At 34.2% G+C, this 22,874-nt stretch overlaps 1 protein-coding gene across 1 annotated transcript in view; it reads left to right on the top strand.

The window, feature by feature from the left end:
- The window catches only part of OLA1 (Obg like ATPase 1), a 163,869-nt gene that overhangs the window by 83,323 nt on the left and 57,672 nt on the right, over positions 1-22,874 (top strand). Inside the window, exon 5 of the mRNA XM_041723246.1 lies at positions 18,519-18,694. Within this exon, the coding sequence (XP_041579180.1) occupies positions 18,519-18,694 (176 nt within the window). The remainder of the gene's footprint in view (positions 1-18,518; positions 18,695-22,874) is intronic.

Here is a 22,874-nt window from a genome sequence, read left to right as displayed (position 1 = left end):
TGTATAGATTGTGTTTGACATAGTTGGATGAATTTTTATAGGTAAAAATTTATATGACAGAAAGGAAATCTCATTTAAGAAATGAACTGCACTATTTAAAATAGAAACCTGAGATCTTTTTCACATTGCAGCTGAGTTAAACAAATAATCTTTCCAACATTACTAAGAAATGCATGTAGTTAAAAATACATTTATACATATTATTTTTAAAAACCTAGTTAACTTTAAAATATGTAAGTTTTCTTGTCGTTTAGGGTTCTGTGAAGCTGATCATCAAGAGGGTTGCAAATCATTGGTGGTTTCTATTTTCAGATTTCCACATCCCGGAGTAATTTGCTTTAATTTCACCCAATTTAACCTATACTTCACACCATCACCATTCAGCTTTAATAGCTATGTTCTATGCATAAGAAAAGCAGATAAATGTCCACAATTAGGCTGCAAATGATTACAACTAGTTAGGGCTTTATGAAGACAAAACTTAAAGGACTATGGCGCCAAACAAAGCCACAAAAGACGACTGAAAATGCTGTCTCGAGAAGTCAAGTCTACCATGGCATTTGATTTATCACTTTTGTAGTTGATTTTACTTATTTTTAATATATTGGCAGGTGTGCTGACTCAGAAATATTCAGCTTTAAGGAATATTAGGTTTCTGTTACTTTAGTTTTTATTTGCTTCCTTGAATTTCACCATAGATAAGCCAGATTAAATTGTTTAAAAATTACTAAAATAACATTTTTTAGAAATTAAACATAGTTGATTTGAAATGTGCTAGGATTTGTATACCTTTTCAGTGCATTTGTTAAAATAAGGCTTTTCTGAAATGTTTATGTATATGTTAAGTGACCCTATCAGACTTTTAATGGAAGTATAATTTTACAATTCTGTATTTCATTTTTAGATGGATCTTAGCATGCAAAATACGTTCCTATAGAGTATTACTTAGGTAATATATGTGCACATATATAAAAGATTTAGAACTTGTTTTAATCCTGTTTATGTGTATTTATGTTTTCCTTCCTATATGTAAGTTCTGGTTGATGGTTAATGCACAGCATTTAATGTATAAGAAATTTGGTAGTGTTAAGTTTTTTAAAAAAGTGTAACTATTCATTTTACTATAAAACCATATCTTCCTCTTACATAATAAGATCATTTTAATTAATGTATCTCTGTATTTAACAAGGTAAATCTGAATTTAAAGAATGGATCTTATCTCTCTTGAAAATTTTCAGTCAAGATTTTGACACAAAGTTTTTCTTTTGAGTGAAAAAAATTCAAGGTTTTAGGTTAGTGTTTAGATTTCAGTCTTTAGTCATTCTGTTAAATATTCTCTCATTCTATACATCAGTAGCAGTACTGTTAGTCTTTAGTCATTCTGTTAAATATTCTCTCATACTATACGTGAGTAGCAGTACTGATGGATACTAGTTTCATTTTACAGTCTGTGTACATGCAGAATTATTCTTGTAATTGAAATAATCCCCATTTTAGAAATATAGTATCCAGTTTTTTTTGTGAGGTAATGTGTATTTATATAAATGTACCTCTTCTACATAATCCTTATATTCTTAAATGATCAAAAAATTAAATAATATCTCTTTAGTTTATTGCTACTTAGAAGCCAAAATAAATGTAAATTAAGACCCCTAGCAGTTGTGGGCTTTTACAGCATATGTATGTATGCACACTGTTGCTAACTTTAAAAATAATGCTCAGGAACTAATAGCATGTTACCCTTATAAAACCAATGTATATGGGAAAGTATACTGAAACTTATTTTTAACATATCTTTTTTTTAAAGAAAGTAGTCAATTGTCTATCCTACACAGTAGACCAGTGTAGCCATGACAAGACAATACAGCTACACAGCTTCACAGTTGTATTAAACTAGTTTCATATGCTATATCATAAAACTTTCAGTCCAATCAGCAACTAAATTTAAATACTGCAAATTGTAGCAGCAAAACAATAATTCTGCTGATTAGCCCCTTTCCATTTCTTGTAAGTGAACTGTTTATGCTGTTGAGTACCTTTTGAAAAAAGAAAAAGCCAAAACAGCCTTGATTAGTCAAGGAGTAATTGGATGACTTGATTTTAGCAAGAGAATGAATTGGTTGATGATAGCCTGTAACTAAGTGTAGTGGTTCTGTTCAGATGAATACATAACATACAGTCATCAGATCTTGACAGGTATAACATATAAGCAGTGCTAAAGTCTGGTGGTGGTGGAGATAGGATGGAGATGGAGGGGAACAAGTTTGCTATGAAGTCTCTTACTGGAAAATTTGAGGTAATATTTATAGGAATTTAGAGAGACTTTTTTTTTTTTTAACATTGTGGATGTGGTAGGAGATTGTCTTACTGATTTGTTTTACTATAGCCCCCATGTTTGTGCTCTAAAGACAAAAGAACTAAAGGATCATTTAACTTTCTTCAGGGGGATCAGTGATATCATATCCTTTCTCTCTTGTTGAAGATCATGGTTCATTAGTAGAGCCATGTAGGAAAGCCTTGAAGATTTCATTGTTTATATTTAACTATTTAAAGTCTTAGAACTTTTAGTATACTGCATTCTTAGTTATTTTGTTTTTAAGAATTAATTTGCATTTATATTACTGAAGTAAAGCCTAAAGCCAAAAAAAAATTTTAATCTGTTCCTTTGTACAGTAGTCCCCCCCTTACGTGTGGAAGATACATCCCAAGAGCCCTCATGGATGCCTGAAACCAGGATAGTACTGATCCTAATTAATATATTGGTTTTTTTCTATACATACTGTGATAAAGTTTAATTTATAATTTAGGCACAGTAAGAGATTAATAAACTAATAATAGAACAATTATAACAACATATTGTAATAAAAGTTATGTGAATGAAAGTTAACGTCTTTCTATCTTAAAATGTCTTACTGTACTCACCCTTCTTGTGATGATGTGAGATGATAAAATGCCTGTGTGGTGAGATGAAATTAGGTGAAGGATATAAGCATTGTGATGTAGTGTTAGTCTACTATAGACCTATTGACAATGCATCAGAAGGAAGAGCCTCTGCTTGCAGACCATAGTTGGCTGCAGGTAACTGAAGCCATGGATGATAAGTGGTGCTATTTGTAGCTAGACTTCTTAAATAAGCCCAAATTATCATCCATCCCCTAGGCCCCCCAAAGAATGTATTATAGTAACATGCCCTTTAATGCTTGTCATAATGGACTACATGGGTCTAAAAGTTTCATTTGCATAAAATATGAAGTGACTTTATTGCCAGATAGTTAAATGACTAGGGCAGACCTGCACAGCTAGTTCCAGGGCAGGTGCGGGGTATAACAAGGTGCAGGCCCAGGCAGGTCCATTCTGGTACTGTCTTTGGTTTGGCACCACCTGGTGGCGATTGTTTGCTCTGGCCTAAATACTGATTGTGATGGCTGGATCTCTAGGATTTTAGGATAGCAGTAAAATTCTGGAATGCTCTCAGGCAGTTGGTACTCATTTTGTTGAGTCAATTAGAGTGAATTGGGTTGGAAGACCATTGGGGATGCAGTGCCCTGCCTTACACAATCTGCTCCCTAAGATGTGATTACTTGCTTGCCCTTGACCTCTCTAGTTCTTCCATGTTTCGGCTTTTGTGTTAGAGCTTTGGATTATTGTATTTAAGAATGTAATTATTTTGTGAGGTATGTTACCTGGTTTTTTTTTGTTGTTGTTGTTATTTTTTTTTTGTTGTTACCTGGTTTTAAGACCTCTACCTTCATAGTACTTTTCACTTAGACCCACAAATGTGTTCTCTGTTGTTGAATCTGGATTTAGTCAAATCATCACTTTCCTTTTCTAACACCAGAGTCCTCCCTTTTCTATTCCTTCTACTCCCCCCCATATTTAGAAAAACTGAGTAAAAGTCATAATCCATTGATATTATAGATAAAGCTATAAAAGTTATTTTTAAAATTAATAGCCAGCCATTTACTTGACTGATTAATACCTGTCACATGTTTACATTTTTCTAGCATTTAAACACCAGTTTCAAACTCTAGCGGAGACAATATTATCTCTTATCACAGCATCAATACACTTAAATATGGGATTAAAAAATAATTTATACTTCCGTCAAAACCTGTTCATGAATCTTAATCTAAATTTTAAATGGCATCTACATAACTCCAGTGTTCCATTTTGAAACCTTGAGACTGTCTTTTTCCATCAGCTTATACTGAATACTGACCCCCTCCCTGCTTCCCTTCATCCTGGATTTATTTTTTTATATTAATTATGTGCTGATCTTTCTCCCCTATTAGACTGTAAACATCTTTGAAGGCAGAAACTAATCTTATTCAGCTTTTTCTCATCTCTGAAATTTGCCTTCCTGCTCCTGGCATCATTCTCTTTGTGATTAACATTCAGTAAACGCTTTTAAAATAGGTCTAGTAATTGTATCTTTAACTAGGTATTATATACCTCCAATTTATGACTGACCACATTTCATTTCTTCTCAATTTGATACCATTCTCCCTACCCAATAGAAGACACAAAAATCTTTGTAAAAATTTTATTTATTTTTTTAGATTTGAACCCTTTCATATTCTTTCTGTAACTAGTAACCAATAGTCTACTGCTTTGTGTGCAACCATCAGTATCTCTCCAAACTACTAGATCTGGTATAAAATTGATAGAATCATTTAAAGAGAGTGTTAGTGAATAAGCAAGAGCAGGATCACAAGAGTTCTCTGAAAGTCTCTCTTGATATTTTATAGTCTAAGAGATTAAATTTCAATTCTTCCATCAGTGTTAGAAGCTTTCCATCAATTGAGGAGGGCCTGGGTGGCTCAGTTGGTTAAGCATCTGACTCTTGTTTTCATCTCAGGTCATGATCTCTGGAGTCGTGAGATAGAGCCCCATGTTGGGCCCCATACCTACTTAAGATTCTCTCTTGCCCTCTCCCTCTGTCCCTCTTACCCCTCTAAGGAAAAAAAAAAAAAAAGAAGATGAAGTTTTCCATCAATTCCTATCTGCCTATTTGAACCTGTGGTAGTATCTTTTTGCTTGTTTTATAGGACATCCTTTGTCTTTTAGTGTACACCAGTGGTTTTCAGCTTTGGATTGGCAATGTTTGGAGACCTTTTTTTTTTTTCTTTTTAAAGATTTTTACTTTTCAGTAATCTCTACACCTGATATGGAGTTTGACCTCCCAGCCTCAGAACTAAGAGTCACACGCTCCACCAACTGAGCCAGCCAGGTGCCCATCTGCAGACATTTTTTATCTTCACAACTGGAGTGTTTGTTTGCCTGTATGTGTGCACATGTGTATGCTCCTGGCATTTAGTTTGTAGAGGCCAGGGGTGCTGTTAAACACCATATAATACACAAGTCAGCCACCCTCAACAAAGAGTTATATGGCCCAAAATGTTAGTAGTGTCAAGACTGAGAAATCTTGGTATACACTTGTTTTTAGCTTGTCATTTATCAGGATAGCTAACATATCCTAAGTACTTACTATGTATTTGGCACCATCCTAAGATTTTCATGTATATGATCGTTTTTAGTCTTCAGAACAATCTTACAAGGCAAGTATTATAGTTTTTATATTTTACAGATAAGAAAACTAAGGCTCAGAGAAATTAATCACATAACTAATGAATCAAATAGTCTTGAAACCTAGGTTAGGTTTGAATCCATGTAGTCTGATTCCAGAATTGGTGCCCTTACTCACTTCTGCTATTCTTATATTTCCATTCTGTTTGTGATCTCCTCTTGAGTCGGCTTCTGTTTGCTGTTATCTGCTCCTGAAAGTCCTCATCTGTATTCAAACCTTCCCTCCTTAATCCTGATTTGTGCTGATTAATCCCTTCTCTCTCCTTTTCTCTTTTGCATTTATTGATCTTAGTTATAGCTTATAGGTATGTTTTTTTCTTAATTTGATTTATAAATTTTAAAAATCATGACATAATACATAATCCAGTACAGTACACCCAAGAATTTTTCAGAAAATAACTAAATGAATATTCATCACTAATAGTCAAGCAGTTCAAAGGTGAAGAGATGAAACACAAAAACTTCTCACATCTGTTATTACAGTTGCCATGTTTTATGTTTTACTTACTCTTTTAATGTATGTGATTGACATGCTTAGCACTGGTTTCTTTGAAATACTTGCTAAATATCTTATTGTGTGTGTGAAATTGATCCTTTGCTGTTGTGCTGCATGTCTAGCTTCATCTAGAATCTGTAGTTCCCCTCTAACAGTTTTCCATCCTGAGTGCTAATGAGTGCTTGAAACATTCATTCATTCATTGATTCCTTTATTCTTCACTTCACCTAATGCCTAATTGTGTATCAGCTCAGATCAAGGCAGTGAAGAGAACTAGAAAGGCATATAGGAGAATCCTCAAGCTTAGGTAACTAGGAGGTAGAATCACATATTCTATTACTAGATATACATGCTACAGATCATGTGAATAAAATAGGTATTGTTAGCAGTTCAGAGAACAGATATAGTTAGAGAAGGTATCGTGGAGATACCATTTCAGTGACATCTAATTAAGGCCGTGAAAGATATGTAACTTTTCTTGAAAGGTAGAAATAGGGAAGAAGACTATTCCATGCAGAAGGATGAGTAACAGCACTGAAATATAAGATGAAATTATTGAGAATGGATCTGTTTGATTAAAAGGTGAGCTATTTAAAAAAAAAGGTGAGCTATTAAAGGGCACCACCATTAGAAAAATTTTAGCTCTGATTTGCTGTTCAGTTTATATTGTGAATGGCAGAGTCTACGTGACTCCTTTATTCATTGTTTATAATACTGCTAGTAAAGATAAAATTCTAGTTTTTGTTAATTTCTCTGTGCATTTTTTCTCCTGCTTACAGCATAACTCTGAAAAAGATATAAACATGGATCTTCCTAGGAGCCATATTTAGGTTAATATTAAGCCACAAATTTTACCATACTTTGTTTCAAACAAGTCCCTACAACTCCTCTAATAACTCAGGGATAGTAGACATTTAAACCTGGACTCCTCTAGAATTGTCTTGTAAGATGAGGGGAAATTAAACTATGCATTTTAGGGGCGGATTTGATTTGTAATGGAAAGGCTCTATGACTTTGAGGCCCACAGAAGAAAATGGGCAAAAATAGTGACAGTTGAATGTGCAGAACTTTCTGAGCTTCATGAGTCAGCACAAGTTTGACTTGAACTGAGGGTTTGTGGAGAGTGAGGGTAGGCCAAGGCCATTTTAGAGAGGGCTTTTTCTACTGGCAGAAGGGTAAATGATATTTCAGAGTTCGGAAGTTAGCGAGATGGCTATTGAAAAGGTTAATACAACAAAAGCAGCTCGCTCAGCATTAGAGGTAGAGCAGAATCTCAGTAAATACTAATTTAAAATATTGTTGATTAAAGTTGCCTTTTATACATTTATAAGGTATCTATTCTATAGAATTAGAAGTAAAGATATTATTGAGAGATGAATATTAATTTTCATTAAGGTACTTTTCTGCCTACTTCTTTGGAAAGAATTGATATGCAAAAAAAAAAAAAAAAGACTTCGGGATCCCCCGGTGGCTCAGGGTTTAGCACCCGCCTTCCACCCACGGCATGACCCTGACTCCCTGGGCTCCCTGCAAGGGGCCTGCTTCTCTCTCTTGTGTCTCTGCCCCCTTCTTTCTCTCTCTCTCTCTCTCTCTCTCTCTCTGTCTCTCTGTCTCTCATGAATAAATTAATAAAATCTTTTAAAAAAGACTTAATAATGTTTCTGTAACTAAAAATGTAAAAGCCTCGAGCAGTTGAAATAATTAAGTACAGGTGTTGACTCTGGGTTATAATTCAAAACTATTAAGTGACTTTAAGGATTCTTTAATGGTGTGGATGTCTAATTATCTACAATATAAGTATCATAGCAGTAAGTGTCAGGCAGAGCTTTTTGGTGTTCTCTACATTTAAAGAAATATCTTGTATGCTATTGTAATGTGCTTTTGATCAGTAAAGTGGTATCAGTAATAACCTAAAGGAGTTTTTGCTTGCTACTGCACTAATAATAAGCTTCAGCTTTACTGGTTTCATGTCTTTATGTCTGTAAATTTTTTTCTCTTTGGTCATCTCATTCTTCCTACTTAATGCTTTGTTTTTGAGTTATTACTTAAAAACATTTTTAACTTACATGAACTCTTAAAATTAGGAGAAAATAATACACCAAAATTTCTTTTTTTAAAAATTTAATTAATTTATTTTATTTATTCATGAGAGACACACAGAGAGAGAGGGGCAGAGACACAGGCAGAGGGAGAAGCAGACTCCACGCAGGGAGCCCGATATGGGACTCGATCCCGGGACTCCAGGATCATGCCCTGGGCCGAAGGCAGGCGCTAAACCACTTAGCCACCCAGGAATACCCCTACACCAAAATTTCTAAAATTTTCTCAGAACTCGACTGGCCTACTTTATTATTCTCTCCTAAATATCTATTTGTCTCAAGATTGGGGATGATTTTTTTTTTTTTACTTCTAGCATTACTTGATTGCTTCCATATAAATTAATTACTTTGTTAAAAGTCCTGCATAAGTCATTTATAATTTCTTTAATTTTAGATTAGTTTCTGAAAGTCAGCCACATGTGCATTTTATTTTATAAAGCTTTTTGAAAACCTTGGTTAATTTATGAATATGTCAGAGGGATGGTAGTTTTTCTTCCTCTTGGCCAGGATTTAGTTTTCTATGTGAGAGTGGAGAGGAGAGAGAAGAGAAGCAAAGCAAAAGCAAATTCTTTTGGCTGCTCATAGTTCTATTTTCTATTCCAGCATTAAACAGCCCGAAGCATAGACTGGATTATTTGGGGGCCTTTGCTAAATCTCAAATAATAGGTTTTCCCCCAGAAAATGAAGGTTAAAGGCTTTAAAGGCTACTTTTGATTGATTTGTTATTGTAAATAAGTACAACCCACCAAGTCTAGTTATGCTATCCTGCTTATGCCATTGCATCAAGTAATTAACAGTTTACATTCCTAGACCAATTATTTTCACTTTTATATGTTTACAAAATAATTTATTTCTCCAGAGGTCTATAAATATATCCACTTAAAATAATTAAAATTTGATTGATAGAACCCTTTTCATTTGCTTCAAACTCTGAAAGCTTAGAGGCTTATATCTATATACTTTTTAGCAGAATTCTGTTAGCAGAATGATTTTTTGGTTCTTTTCTGTGTTCCCAGATTCTCTTTGTTTTCTGATACCTGTATGAAGGTAAATTGATTTTTGAAGTAAATATAATAAATCAATGCTCTTTTTCCACTTTGTAACTTAACTAGCTTAAATGACACATCTTATTTAAAACAGAGATAAAGAAATATTATAAGCTTCACGTCCAGCTATAAATTAGACTCTGTTTTTGCTCAAATTGCTTTTATTGTTGAGAAGAGGCTTTATGTAGATTAAAATTTTAAGGTGCACCTGTAAAGCTGGGCTTGAACTACACTACTAAATCAGAGCATCTAGAGTGTTCAATATACAACACTCTTCTCTACCATACAATAAGGAATTGTCATGTCATTTATGGAAAGTAAATAGGAACTGGCATTTTCCAGTGTTTATGAATATTGATATTAAGTGAGTTGCCAATACAAATTTAGCTCTCTCCCTTCTCTATAAATATTAATGACCTATAAAATTATAAGGAAGTTCGGAATCATAGTTCTGACACAAAGTAGGACTTTGTTTGAAGAATGGATTAGAAATTTGAAAAGGTAAGGATTTTCCTGAGCTATTTTCAAGGCTATCCTTGTTCTGATTTCTAGCATTGTTTTTCTACTGGTTTAGTAATGTGGCTCCTAACCTTTTAGTGATTTTGGATGGGACTCTGGGTTAGAATACAGATGTTCGAAACACTCATTTTTTACCACATAGGTGAAATGGAAAGAATTTGTGAAGTTATGTGGCATACCAGATGTTTTGGTGCTATGATTTAAGCTTTAATATATTTGCGTAGTAATTTTTTTTTCCTAGAGTCTCTACTTAATTTTTACTTATTTATTTTTCTTAGAGTCTGTACTTTAGTTATATAATACCTTTTGGTTACCTACTTGACTTGGGCTTTGAAGCTTACATGTATTGTTGTTTTTTAAAATGCAAATAAAGATATTTTGGCTTGAAACCTTGTCATGATCTCTCTCTCTCTTTCTCTCTCTCTCTCTCTCTCGTTGCTTTTATCTAGTTGACATTATATTCTTTAATTACATCTCACTGTTCATCCTGCCTGCCCCTTACCTCCCATTGGTATCCTAGAGGACTTTGGCAGTATATTTAAAGTCCTTGTTAGTGAGTATTATTCTTTTCATTATTAGATTATACTTGTTTTTCCATCCACATTGTCCAGTCATTGACCAAGGTCCTGTTATTTTGATTTTTGTTTCTAATTCTCAAAAGACTTAGCATATTGTTAGATATATAAGCAAGCTTTCTTTAAATGGGGAACTTGTATTTAGCAAATCATATTGTGGTTTACATACGTGTTGAGAGGGTGGCAGTTTATACACTGGTTAAATACCAAGGAATTCCTTATCTCTATATTGTGTAGTGGTAAGGGATGAAAAACCTTAAGTCCTGTAGGTCCATCCTCACCACACACTCTCTTATTCCCAACATGCAATTTGGAATACAGGGTTTCTGTGATAAGTGTTTTATGTAAAGTACTGTTTTGTAGTCTGTACACTTAGATACATCATGTATTTTAAAATCTATTTCTATAGCTAGCTAGGATGCTTTGCTTCTGAAAACTGAATACAATCCAAATTTAAGTAGAAATAAGGCAAAGCAGTTCACCAAAGTCTTAAGTTTCTCAAGTATATTTTTATTCTTAAAATCTTTCCCAGTTAGATTTAGCATCCAAAACAGTATAGATTTATCTTTCTTATTCAGGTTTTTATAGAATAAGATATTAGACTTTGAGAGGTCCCTGGGTGGCTTAGTAGGTTAAGCATCTGACTCTTGGTTTTGGCTCAGGTTGTGATCTCAGGGTTGCAAAGTCAAGCTCCCTGCCTCCTACCTCAAGGCTCTGTGCTTAGTGGAGATTCTGTTTGTCCCTGTTCTCCCTCTGCCCCTCCTCCCCCTTCTCTCTCTCTTTCTCTCATAAACAAACAAACAAACAAATAAATAAATATATGTATGTTTGTTTAAAAAAAGATATTAGACTTTGCATGAATGAATGAGTAAATTGATCAAACTTCAATCCGTTTATACTAATTAAAGTATTTTTTGAATAGATTTTATAATAAAAATGGTTTATATAATAACCAAAAAGAATTTTTGGTTCATCTTATTTGCTTTGACCTCAGAATATACTGGAACCACTCAGAGGAGTTCTGGACTGGAAATTCTGTTGATGAGTGTGTAATAGAGGGATAAGAGAAGATAGCTAAGAGACGCATCAACATTTATATATGGTAGTTAGAGCAAGAAAAGGAATAGCCTAAGAAGAATGGTTGGAGAAAATAGAAAATCAGGAGAATGTGGTTATAAGGAATCAGTGAAAGAGACTATGTCAGTGTCCTGAAGTTGGATGCTCCTGAGGGGTCACTCAGAATTCCTGAAGAATGGCTACTTGACTTAGCATCATGAAGACAAATCATTGGCTTCTTTTTGAGATCAATTTCTGGTAACATGGTGGAGGCATACCATACTGTAATGGGTTAAATTTTAAGTAGGAAGTAAAGAGGTAGAGCAGGTATAGATACTTTTAAAAAATTCGCTCTGAACCAGAGAAAAGAAAGCAATACTAGAATGGGGATTAATGTCCAAGGGTGACTGACATGATTGATTTACTGTAGAATCCTAAGCCTGCTTAAATGTTATTGGGAGAATATTAGTGGAAATGGAGATGCTACAAATACTGCAGAGAGAGAGAGAGAGAGAGAGAGAGAGAAAGAGAGGTGTGTAATAGATTGAGGTCTCAAAAAATCCAAGTAACAATCTATGGAATGAATTTCCTTGGGAGAGGATAAGATCCGTGGCAGGGATGCCTGAGTGGCTCAGTGGTTGAGCATCTATCTGCCTTTGGCTCAGGACGTGATACCGGGATCCTGGGATCAAGTCCCACATCAGGGTCCCTGCATGGAGCCTGCTTCTCCCTCTGCCTGTGTCTCTGCCTCACTCTCTCTCTCTCTTTCTCTCTCTCTGTCTCTCATGAATAAATAAAATCTTAAAAAAAAAAAAACTTAAAAAAAATCCGTAGCAGAGACAATTTACTGTACTTAAATAGAAGGTAATGTTTCCTCTTTCACTGCTGGAAAGAAGGGAGATTGGGTAAAAACAAAAAGGGGCTTTGATGGTTCCAAACATCCCATGCATTTTCCCTATGGAGGGAGAAAGATTAAGCCTTTGCTGCTGGGAAGTAAAAGAAAAAAGTGTTGGAAATATGAGAGAAGTCAGGAAGATTTGAGAAAGGTGCTTTGTTATGAAAGGAAACATTGCAGGAATGATGGGTAAAAAAATCTTTGTGATGGAATCCATTCTCAGCTTAGCTTATGGTCCAACTTTCTCCTATAACAGATCTTTTGTTAAGGAGGCTTTACTTTAGTTGGTATTATTTTCAGTCACCTATTTTATACATATAAAAATGCATAGGCATAAAATTATTTCTATGGTGATAAAGATTTTCTCCTTGAGGCTTGTCACTGCAAAACCAAAATTTCAAGTAAAATTTGTGCAAATTTTTGTGCAAGTTAAATTTGTTGTTTAAAAAATGATTTTAAAAATGACTTGTGCGAACAATGCATCTTCAGTATAAAAACTTTAAAGCAAGACCAAACTGTTAAGATTTAAAAATTGCTCAGTAGCTCACTGCCCAGGAGTTATTTTATTAGCATTTGGTCAGTGTCATTGAAAGAAACAATTTTATATAAATGTGATTATTAATGTGCTATTTTAAATAGAATTAGGTATTGTATTTTAAATAGAATACTACAGGGGTGCCTTGGTGGCTTAGTCAGGTTAAGCAGCGGGCTTCCTTTGGTTCATGATCTGAGTCCTGGGATTGAGAGCCCCAGATCGGGCTCCCTGCTCAATGGGGAGTCTGCTTCTCCCTCTGCCTCTCCTTACCTGTGCTCTCTCTCTCAAATAAAATTTTTCTTTAAAAAATAGAATACTACATTTTATTTTACTGGGTTTGAAAGAAAATGAACCAAAAGTAATACAGAAAAAAATGACTGAACTTCAGGTAATTTTTTTCCCACAAGAGATATGTTCTCTTAAATGATCCTGCTAGAGTATATGTGCTGCCGAAGAGAGCACATGATCCTGCTAGAGTTAAGAAAGAGGTGCATGCGAACACTAAAAGATTGGAGAAATTCTTTTTTAATTACTTGTTTCATCTTTATCTGTCCATCTATTGATGCCTTACTGGGAAAGATGAGGAAAATAACACATTTATGTTTTTACCTCCTCTTCCTCATCTCCAAATTTTAGTGTCATTATTCTTAACTTTTTCTTAGTTTATAAATACATATGTTCTATTTTGTTAACATAATTTTTGCAGTCGTTCAGTCTTGCTTTGAGTTTATTAATGCAGAGTCTATTTACCACTAACCTCTATCCCTGAAAAACAGACTGGCTGGTTATAAAATTCTTGAGTGACAGTCTCTTTCCTGACTCTATAAAGACATCGCTCTACTGTCTTTTGGCCCAGAACTGCCTCGGAGAATTCTGAAGCCTTTTACATGACTTGATGTTACAGATTTTGTTCTTGATATCAGTGATACCGTATCAGTTGGTTTACCAACTTGCAGTTGGTCAGTGTTTGTTTCAGTATTTACATCAGCTTACTTGGAATGAGAAACCTTGAAAGTGGCCGTGATTTCTAAGTGGGCCATCTTATTGAATGATAGATCTCTTTAAAAGGTTGTGAAAAATCTAGTGATGTTTTACTTTCTGTAATTTGCCCATTTAGAGTATATAGAGAGGAATATTTTCAAAACCTGAACAAACCTAGAAATGCCAGCATTTTGTTCTTTTGTTCTTATAACTCTTGAGTTGTAAGAAATAAGGGGGTAGGTCCTTGAGTCATAGTATTCTCATCTCTGATGTATAGAAGAAATAGACAGCAATGAAGATATAGCCATTAAAGTATTTCTTAAAGAATCACTTCTCCCAAAATCAATGGTCAGCTTTCTGTACTTATCTTTCTTTACCTGTAAACAATATCTACTATAGTTGAATACTCTTTCCTTCTTGAAATATTTTCTTCCCCTCAGTTCTATAAGAGCATATTCTTACATTTCTCTTTATCACCCCTTAGACTCTTGTCAGATCCTCTTTCCCATCATATATTTGAGTGTTGGAGTGTATTCTTTACATGACATCATCCTGACCTATAATTTTAAAATATTTGGTAGCTCCCAGTTTTATATTTTCAGTTATGACCTTCCATCCTACATCTGGTCCATCTCTAAAATATATTCTCAATCCAAACATTTTTTATCTCTGTTTTATTTCAAGATACCACTCATCTGGTCATCTCTCATCTGTATTACTACTACTACCTCCTAACTGTGTCTTTCTGCCATCATTCTTGTCCCCTACTTTAAAGTCTGTTCTTTTTAAAGTAGCCAAAGGGCCTCTTACCATAAATCATATCTTATTATCCTGTCTCCTCTTTACTTAAAACTCTCCAATTAATGGCTTCCCATTACAGCCAGAATAAAATCCAAACTCCCATGACTTACGAATATATGTGAACTGCTTTACTTCTACACCTTAACCTCTGTTTACCATTCTCTGTTGCTGTTCACCCACACTGACCTTATTTCTATTTCTGAAACACTTGGAGTTTGTTCCCATTTTACGGATCTTATACGCACTTCTTAGAACCCTTTTCCTTCAGCTCCTCACATTACTGCCTCCTTCTGGCCATTCTGGTCTCAGCTCCAGTGTCATCTTAGAGAGGCATCCCTTCCTAATCCTATTTAAGTATCACACAGTGGCATGACCACTGCCCGCCCTCCTGCACACACATGCTGTATCACATTAGCTTATTTTATACAGAATAATACCAAAGAAGTTTTTAAAAATCAGGTAACATCCTATCACCAAAATGACCATAATTAATATTTTCAGAAATTTCTTGATTTTACAAAAAAAAAATCTCATACTTTCTGACCAAATTAAATAGGAAACTTTGTCACTAATTTAAGTGGAAAGTTAGTATCATTTGCTGAATGGAAGATAATAAAAATAAATACAATGAAAACTATATATTTATTAAATTTTTTTAGCCTTTAAAAGGTCTGAGACTGAGGCCTGCTCTGTTGATAAAAAGATAAGTTTATAAATGTTAGATATTAAATACCAACAGCATCAAACTGAGATTTTTCTCTTTGACATATTCAAAAGGACTGAAGAGAATTGAAATGGAAATAACTTTCTCATAAAGCAATTCGATGTGATATAGTCTTAAAAATGACTAGAGTCCTCTTCTTTATCAGTAAAGTGTCTCCTTCAAAGAGGAATGATGATAATAATTGGAACAATTATAATAATCATTGTTTTAGTTAAAATGAAGCTGAAATAAATAACTTTGGCCGTGGACTAGGGCAAAAGAGTTCTGGTGAACTAAGAAGACTTAGGGGAAATCTCTATAAATTCATAAAACTTATTTTAACCAATTCCAAGGTGAATTGAGTAACATGAAATAATATTACTCAAAGCTAATGTTTGAATATATTTCTATGAAATTTCTTCTAAATTACCAATTCCTACATCATTTAGAAAAATAGTATATGCCCCAATTACCGAAAGAGTTTATGTGTGGGATTTTCTGCTAGGCACTTTACATATCTTATCTGATTTACTTTTAACCACTACATCTTTTTTTTTTTTTTTAAGATTTTATTTATTTATTCATGAGAGAGAGAGAGAGAGAGAAGCAGGCAGAGGGAGAAGCAGGCTCCATGCATGGAGCCTGATGTGGGACTCTATCCCAGGTCTCCAGGATCACACCCCGGGCTGAAGGCGGCACTAAACCGCTGGGCCACCGGGGCTACCCTAACCACTACATCTTGTATTAAAACAGGTAAGATGGGGGATCCCTGGGTGGCACAGCAGTTTAGCGCCTGCCTTTGGCCCAGGGCGCGATCCTGGAGACCCGGGATCGAATCCCACGTCGGACTCCTGGTGCATGGAGCCTGCTTCTCCCTCTGCCTATGTCTCTGCCTCTCTCTCTCTCTCTCTCTCTCTCTCTCTGTCTGTGACTATCATAAATAAAAAACAAAAACAAACAAACAAAAAAAACAGGTAAGATGTGGAGGAATGCTGTAACGTAGGTAAGTGTACAGTGAAGTCTGTTGACCTAGGAGCATATCTTTCTTTGGGAAGTAATCTCTAACTTTTTAGTTCTAAGAAATGGGAAGTTGCTCATATGGCCACCAAATTTCTGTAAACTTCTATTTTACAGTTGTCTCATTTCATCACAAGGATATTCAGTTTTAAAGGGTAACTTTAATGTTCCCTTTACTTAATTTTTGCCAATATTATAAAAAATAAATTTAAGTTCTCATAGTATGTTCCCACATTACATGCAAATGAATATAATAAATAAGAATACTAACTTTCAGGCATAGGAATAGCAGTGCAATCCAGAATGTACAGGGTCTATGGTTTGAATTTTTTTCTCATAGTAGGGAAATGGATTGGTGATGATACAGTCATAACTTCTTTTCTAGACAAATCCTTGACAGATTCCAGGCAAAGTGCAATCTAGAGGATAATTTAAAAAGGTTGTAAGATAGACAAGTGGTATTTCCCTTTATTCTAGTTTTCTGCTTGGATTAATTCAGATGATCAGAGAGCTTTATTTTCTTAGCTTCCAGAAGAATTGCAATTCCTAAGTTTCTCTTTGTTATCTACTTGGTTAAAATTGAGGGTTACAATTAAGAAATTGCCATTTAAAACCTACTGATGCATTTACTGTTGTTGCAGACATCACTATAGTTAACTCATTGGTTCTTACTTAAAGATGACTGTATAGGATATTTTTCATTTGGAGTGTCATAAAAAGTGTAGTTATTTTTATGACTGAACTGACCATACTGTACTGTCTTTGTTGCTCTGCCATGAAACTAACTTTTTATTTTCCTACTTTATTGTGTCATTTGTGTAAGATGCCTCCAAATGTGATAAATATCATTGTGCTTCCAGGAAGACTTTTTTCATACTTTCCAAATATTCAAAAAATGTACCTAAATCACTGTCTGTCCAGTGTGTTTACTAATACGATATAATCTACATCCTCATTTCTTACTAGTTTTGTTCATATAATTTATGTGGCGCTATTTATTATATTAAGAATAGTTAACTGTTATAAGTACTTATATTTTACTTGCAACAAAACCTTGTGTTTTTAAATTTATATTATTGAATAGTTGTACAGACAGCTTAATTATTTTTAATTCTAGAAAATTATATTTAAAAATTCTTTGTAACTGGTAATGGGAACATCTTGGTCTTCAGTATGGAAGAATAAGCTATGGTCACTGTTTTCCTCTTATTAAACTCAATCAAATGGTCTCATGATTCCTATGATATCTTTATCTAAAGTAATCAATGCTTTATGTTTGAAAACATCTCATTTTGGGTATGTAGTCTAGTTGGTAATTTAAATTAATTTATTTATAAATGTGTTTTTTGTTTTGTGGGTATATCACTGCTTTCTGTTTCTAATATTTTTCAGTATTTGTTCATTTTTGTGATACTGTTCTTTATCTGGTAATTTGAGTAAATCCCAGTTGAATTATGTTGCCACATTATGTCTTCAAAAGGGCATAAAGTCAGTACACATGCTTCAGTAATATCTGGTTGTTTTACCCTTATGTTTCCAGTTGGCAATTTGAAATTATGGCTTCAACTGCACTTTAAATATGTGATAATAGCATGTGTTTCTAATAAGGGCCAGCACCATTTTGTTCAGATAGTGTGAATGGTTGTCACTCATATATGACAAATGCACCTTCATCTGCTTCTTTGATAGCCCCCTAAAAACCATACCCTCAAATCAGGCCGATGAAATTAGCTGCTGTGTAAATTGTGTGTCTGAGTGGTTCATTATCTAATCACCGTCAGAACCACAGTGATAAAGTAGATTGAAGCAGGGAAGAGGTCTGCCAGATGATTTCACCCACCCCCCCCACCCCAAATCTGGTTTCCCTTGGAAACCCTAACAGTGCAGTTTAGAACTTCAGGCTCTCATGCCTGGAATTCAGTATCTTTTAATGTACCAAACCTGAAAATAGCAGTAGTTCTGGAGCATAATTTTCTTTCTGTATAGATCATAATTTTATTTATTTCAATCAGTTTTTGAAATGTTGAGGCTCTTGAATTACTGTTTTGTTGCCAGTGCCCTAAATATTACTAAATAGAACAAAAAAATATATACTGTGTCCTACTTGCGAGAATTCAGAATAATTTAAATAAGTTGTTAACCTTCTAGGAATCTTTAATAATGGCCTTCTGTATTGTTCATTGGATTGCTTCTCTTTAATTCATTTTAGGTGCTTTTGAAGATGATGATATCACGCATGTTGAAGGAAGTGTAGATCCTATTCGAGATATAGAAATAATACACGAAGAGCTTCAGCTTAAAGATGAGGAAATGATTGGGCCCATTATAGATAAACTAGAAAAAGTGGCTGTGAGAGGAGGAGATAAAAAATTAAAACCTGAATATGTAAGTAAAAATTTATAGCTTCTTTGATATTTGAGTTCATTTTTTGATTAAAGTTTTTAAAATAATGCATCTAATAAAGTGTCTAATATTGTTATAGAATTTTTGAATCCAAGGATAATTCTGTTAAAAAACCATGGAGCACCCTCATTTTCTTTTGGCAACAAAGGGTCATGATGACAGGCTATTTAAGGTGTTCTTAGCAAGCATATTTAGCAGTAATATTGAGTGTTCATGTAGTTTCTATGTATATCCTCAAGTTTTAATGTTAGAGAAGTGTAGTTTAATGATGAAAAAATTACGGATTTAGAGCTCCAACTAAATATATGAGGTTTGTGGATTTGAAGAAGTGATTTATACAAGGACTTGGTCTTCCATAGCGGTTGACTGAATATACTATTAGAAAGAATTTTAGTCTTTATGGAGTGAAAATCACATGTCATTGTCTTTAATATTCAAATGTGTTTTTATCACGTTACAGTGAATAATTATTAGTCATAGTATAATGTTTCAAAAATCAGTTTTGAAGCTTTTAGTTTAAGCATGATCAGGTGGTCTTTTACATTAAAAAATCAATGGCCTTAATTATATATTTTCTTGGAGCACATGGCTGGCTCAGTGAGTGGAGAGTGCTACTCTTGATTTTTGGGGTTGTGGGTTTGAGCTCCATGTTGGGTGTAGAGATTACTTAAAATCTTCTTAAAAAATTATTTATTTCCTCATTTAGTAATATCTTCCCTAAATTGTATTTTCTTCTTGTGTTTTTTTGTTATGGGAAGGATTTTTCTATCTTTAATTTTTCATGTATTTTTAATACATATGTGTATTTTTAATTTTCTTGTTTCTGGAAACATCTTTTCCCTTTTTTATTAATATGTAATATGTTTGGAAAACTCATGATTAGGGAATGCTATACTCGTTTTTGTTGTTATTGTTGTTAAAGATTTTATTTATTTAAGAGAGGGAGCAGCTAGGGGAGAGCCACAGGGAGAGGGAGAGAATCTCAAGTAGATTCTGAACTGAGGACTAACTTCTCCAAAGGACTTGATCTCATGACGCTGAGATTGTGAGCAAAGCTGAAACCAAGAGTCTGACACCTAACTGACTGAGCCATCCAGGCACCCTTGGAAGTTCTACACCCTTAAGGAAGAAATCAATTACAGAATCAGCCTTTAAAACTTGAGTATACTATCAGTAAATTATGGTTGATAGTGTGTGGTCTTAGAACCAGGGAGACCTGATTTCCATGGTAGTCTGGAACAAGTGCAAATCATTTTACTTCTCTTAACATCATGGCTATACAGGTATTTCCTATTCAAATAGAATAGAGAAAAGGGAGATTTATCTGAGGGAATTTGTATAAAATTTAGGACAGAGAAGGGGTTTAAAAGTATGGGTATGAAAAATATTCCTTTTTATAAAAGGGAAAAAGTTGTGAGAAAGATGTTGTGATTGAAAGCAATTCATCTGCCCCAAACAGCATGGTAGTGATTAGAATAAAGTCTTAAGCAGTCATTCCTTAGTTTATTGAAACTTACGGACATCCTTATGTCTTTCAGAAACATTACTCTTAAAAGTAATCAATATTGCTTTTTACTGAAATGAGAGAAAGGAACATCAGGTTCTTCTTAAATTCTTGGGCTACCATTTCCTGGGTTTTTCTCTCAAAGAAGACTAATATGTTGAGTGCTTTTTAAAATTCCTTGTAATAGTATTTTTCTTATTTCTAAGCATATTCCTAAAATTTCTGATTTGAAAGCATTGCTTGGACTTGTGTTTATGGAAAAATCTGAACACCTCCCCATTCCCTATTCCCTTTTCCCATTCAGCTCTTCTGGATAGATAGAAAGCATTATAAGCTAATTTTCTTGTTTCCCAAAACTGTGAAAATTCCATCGTTTACTTTCCTCATATTAGATTTAGCTGCTTCAGAATAAATTATAGATTAGTGTGTTTTTTTTTCCACTATCACTGTCCCTAGGGAAAAAAATTAATTAAAATTTAATTAAAATTAATTTAACCTCTCACTAATGAGAGAAATTAAATACTAATGAGTAAGGATTTGTTGGATAGGCTTGAGTTTTGGAGGGCCACAAGCCATTTTAATAACTAAGTATTTTTCATCCATAAGAATCAATCTTTTGCTCCTCTAGGAATAATATCACCCTCACTGAGAATGTATGCTGTACATTCTTATAGCAAACCCGGTACAGTAAATATGGTAAAACACATGGCTTTAAGAACCTTTTCTTAGTTGTTAGCAAAAATAGGATTTAGGTTGGATCAGTAACTCAATTTGAAGAGAATTAAGATCTTTTACAATTCTGAATCATTTAGTGAAGGGACATCTTATTTTTCTTATTTATTGAGCCAGGCATTGTTGGACACTTTTTATATATGTTATCTTATTTAAACCTCACAACATCAAGTATACATATTATTTCCATGTTTAAACTGAGGAAACCTAAATTCCAAGAAGTTTTATGAATTGCTAAAGATTTCATGTTTAGTAAATTGCAGGCCAAGTTTTTCAACCAGATCAATCTGACTGCAGGACCAATAAGTTTTTGTTTTTGTTTTTAAAGTAAGGTCTAGGCCCAACATGGGGCTTGAATTCATGATCCTGAGATCAAGAGTCTATGCTCTACTACTGACAGCCAGCTAGGCACCCCTGTCTTTTTTTTTTTTTTAATTGTAAAATTCCTAAAAAATGTATTGACCTCTATGTATTTAAAAAATAGTTGTAAAATAGGGGAATCCCTGGGTGGCTCAACGGTTTGGCACCTGCCTTCGGCCCAAGGCGTGATCCTGGAGTCCCGGGATTGAGTCCCACATCGGGCTCCTTACATGGAGCCTGCTTCTCCTTCTGCCTGTGTCTCTGCCTCTCTCTCTCTCTCTTTTTGTGTCTCTCATGAATGATTAAATAAATAAATCTTAAAAAAAATAAAATAAAAAAATAGTTGTAAAATAAAGGCTAGTAAAACCTACTTGCATGTCAAGAAATAGAACATTATTAGCACCCAAAAATATTCCCATTACTTACCAGTCTTAATTCTCTTCATCTTCCCACAGCTAACCAGTTTATGAGAAGTTATAGGCTTTAGGATCAATTCCATCTCCACTAACCTGAAAAATTATGTGAACAATGTAATTTATAAACAAAGGCTAAGAAGAAACTCATTAGGAGTTTTCTCAAGACTGTGTTATTTGCAGTTGCAATGCCATTTTGAGTCATATATGAGACCCTTTACCTTTTAATCTAAACTTAGGTTAATATCTTAGATTGGGTTTCCTCAGAAGTAGACTCCGAGGCAACAATTGGGAGTGCAGGTGGTTTCTTTAGGAGCTATTTTAGGAGGCACACTTCAGGGAGTGAGAAATTAAGACCAGGAAGGGAAGGAAACTGAGACATTATATGTAAACAAGCAGGTAACCTGAGTAGCTGGGGCTCAGTTCTGTTAGGAACTTCTGGAAAACAGTGTAGAAAGTGTCTTGTAGTTTTTCTGTTGGAATGATGAGGATACTGGGGTGATTATCTACTAATATCCATCAGTCATTGGGTATGGGCTGCTTCTAGGATTGTTAACTCCCTGACACCTGATGTCTGTATGATCTGACCATGATGCTTAGGGAGAGTTATAGATCCTTACAGCAAGAAGCCATTAGCATGTACTGGACCTGTGAGGGCAGAGGGAATGTATGGACAGACAGCAGTCTCTGCTATACATCCCTTCAGCCAATGTGCCTTTTAATTTTTTGTCCTAATCGTTGTATTTATTTTTAGTTATTTTGGGGTATCACAGGTTTAATTTGGTAATGTTTTATATTTTTCATTGCTTCAGATTTATCTCTAGTTTTCCCAAGACAGTACCTATGTGATTATATTAACTTTCTTGTAAGAGAGTTCTGGAAAAAAAAAAAAAAACTTCCTTATATTTTCTAACAAATGGTCTAAAGGTATAAAATGATTGGTGGAAAAAAAATAAAATGATTGGCGGGACTGTAATTGGACATAGATTATAGGCTACAAAAAAGATAACTACTTGAAAGTCATAAAAAAATTAGGTCATTTTATTTACTCTGTATCTGAATATTCCTTAATATTCATTCAGATGTGTCTGTTTTCTGGATAGTCTTTCAAAAATTCAACATTTCAAGCCTCTCTTCTTATGAATTTCCATTT

The sequence above is a fragment of the Vulpes lagopus genome, chromosome 11, assembly GCF_018345385.1.
Source record: "Vulpes lagopus strain Blue_001 chromosome 11, ASM1834538v1, whole genome shotgun sequence".
Taxonomy (NCBI): domain Eukaryota; kingdom Metazoa; phylum Chordata; class Mammalia; order Carnivora; family Canidae; genus Vulpes; species Vulpes lagopus.
The sequence above is the reverse complement of the archived record's forward strand: the minus strand, read 5'-3'. Positions and strand labels throughout refer to the sequence as shown.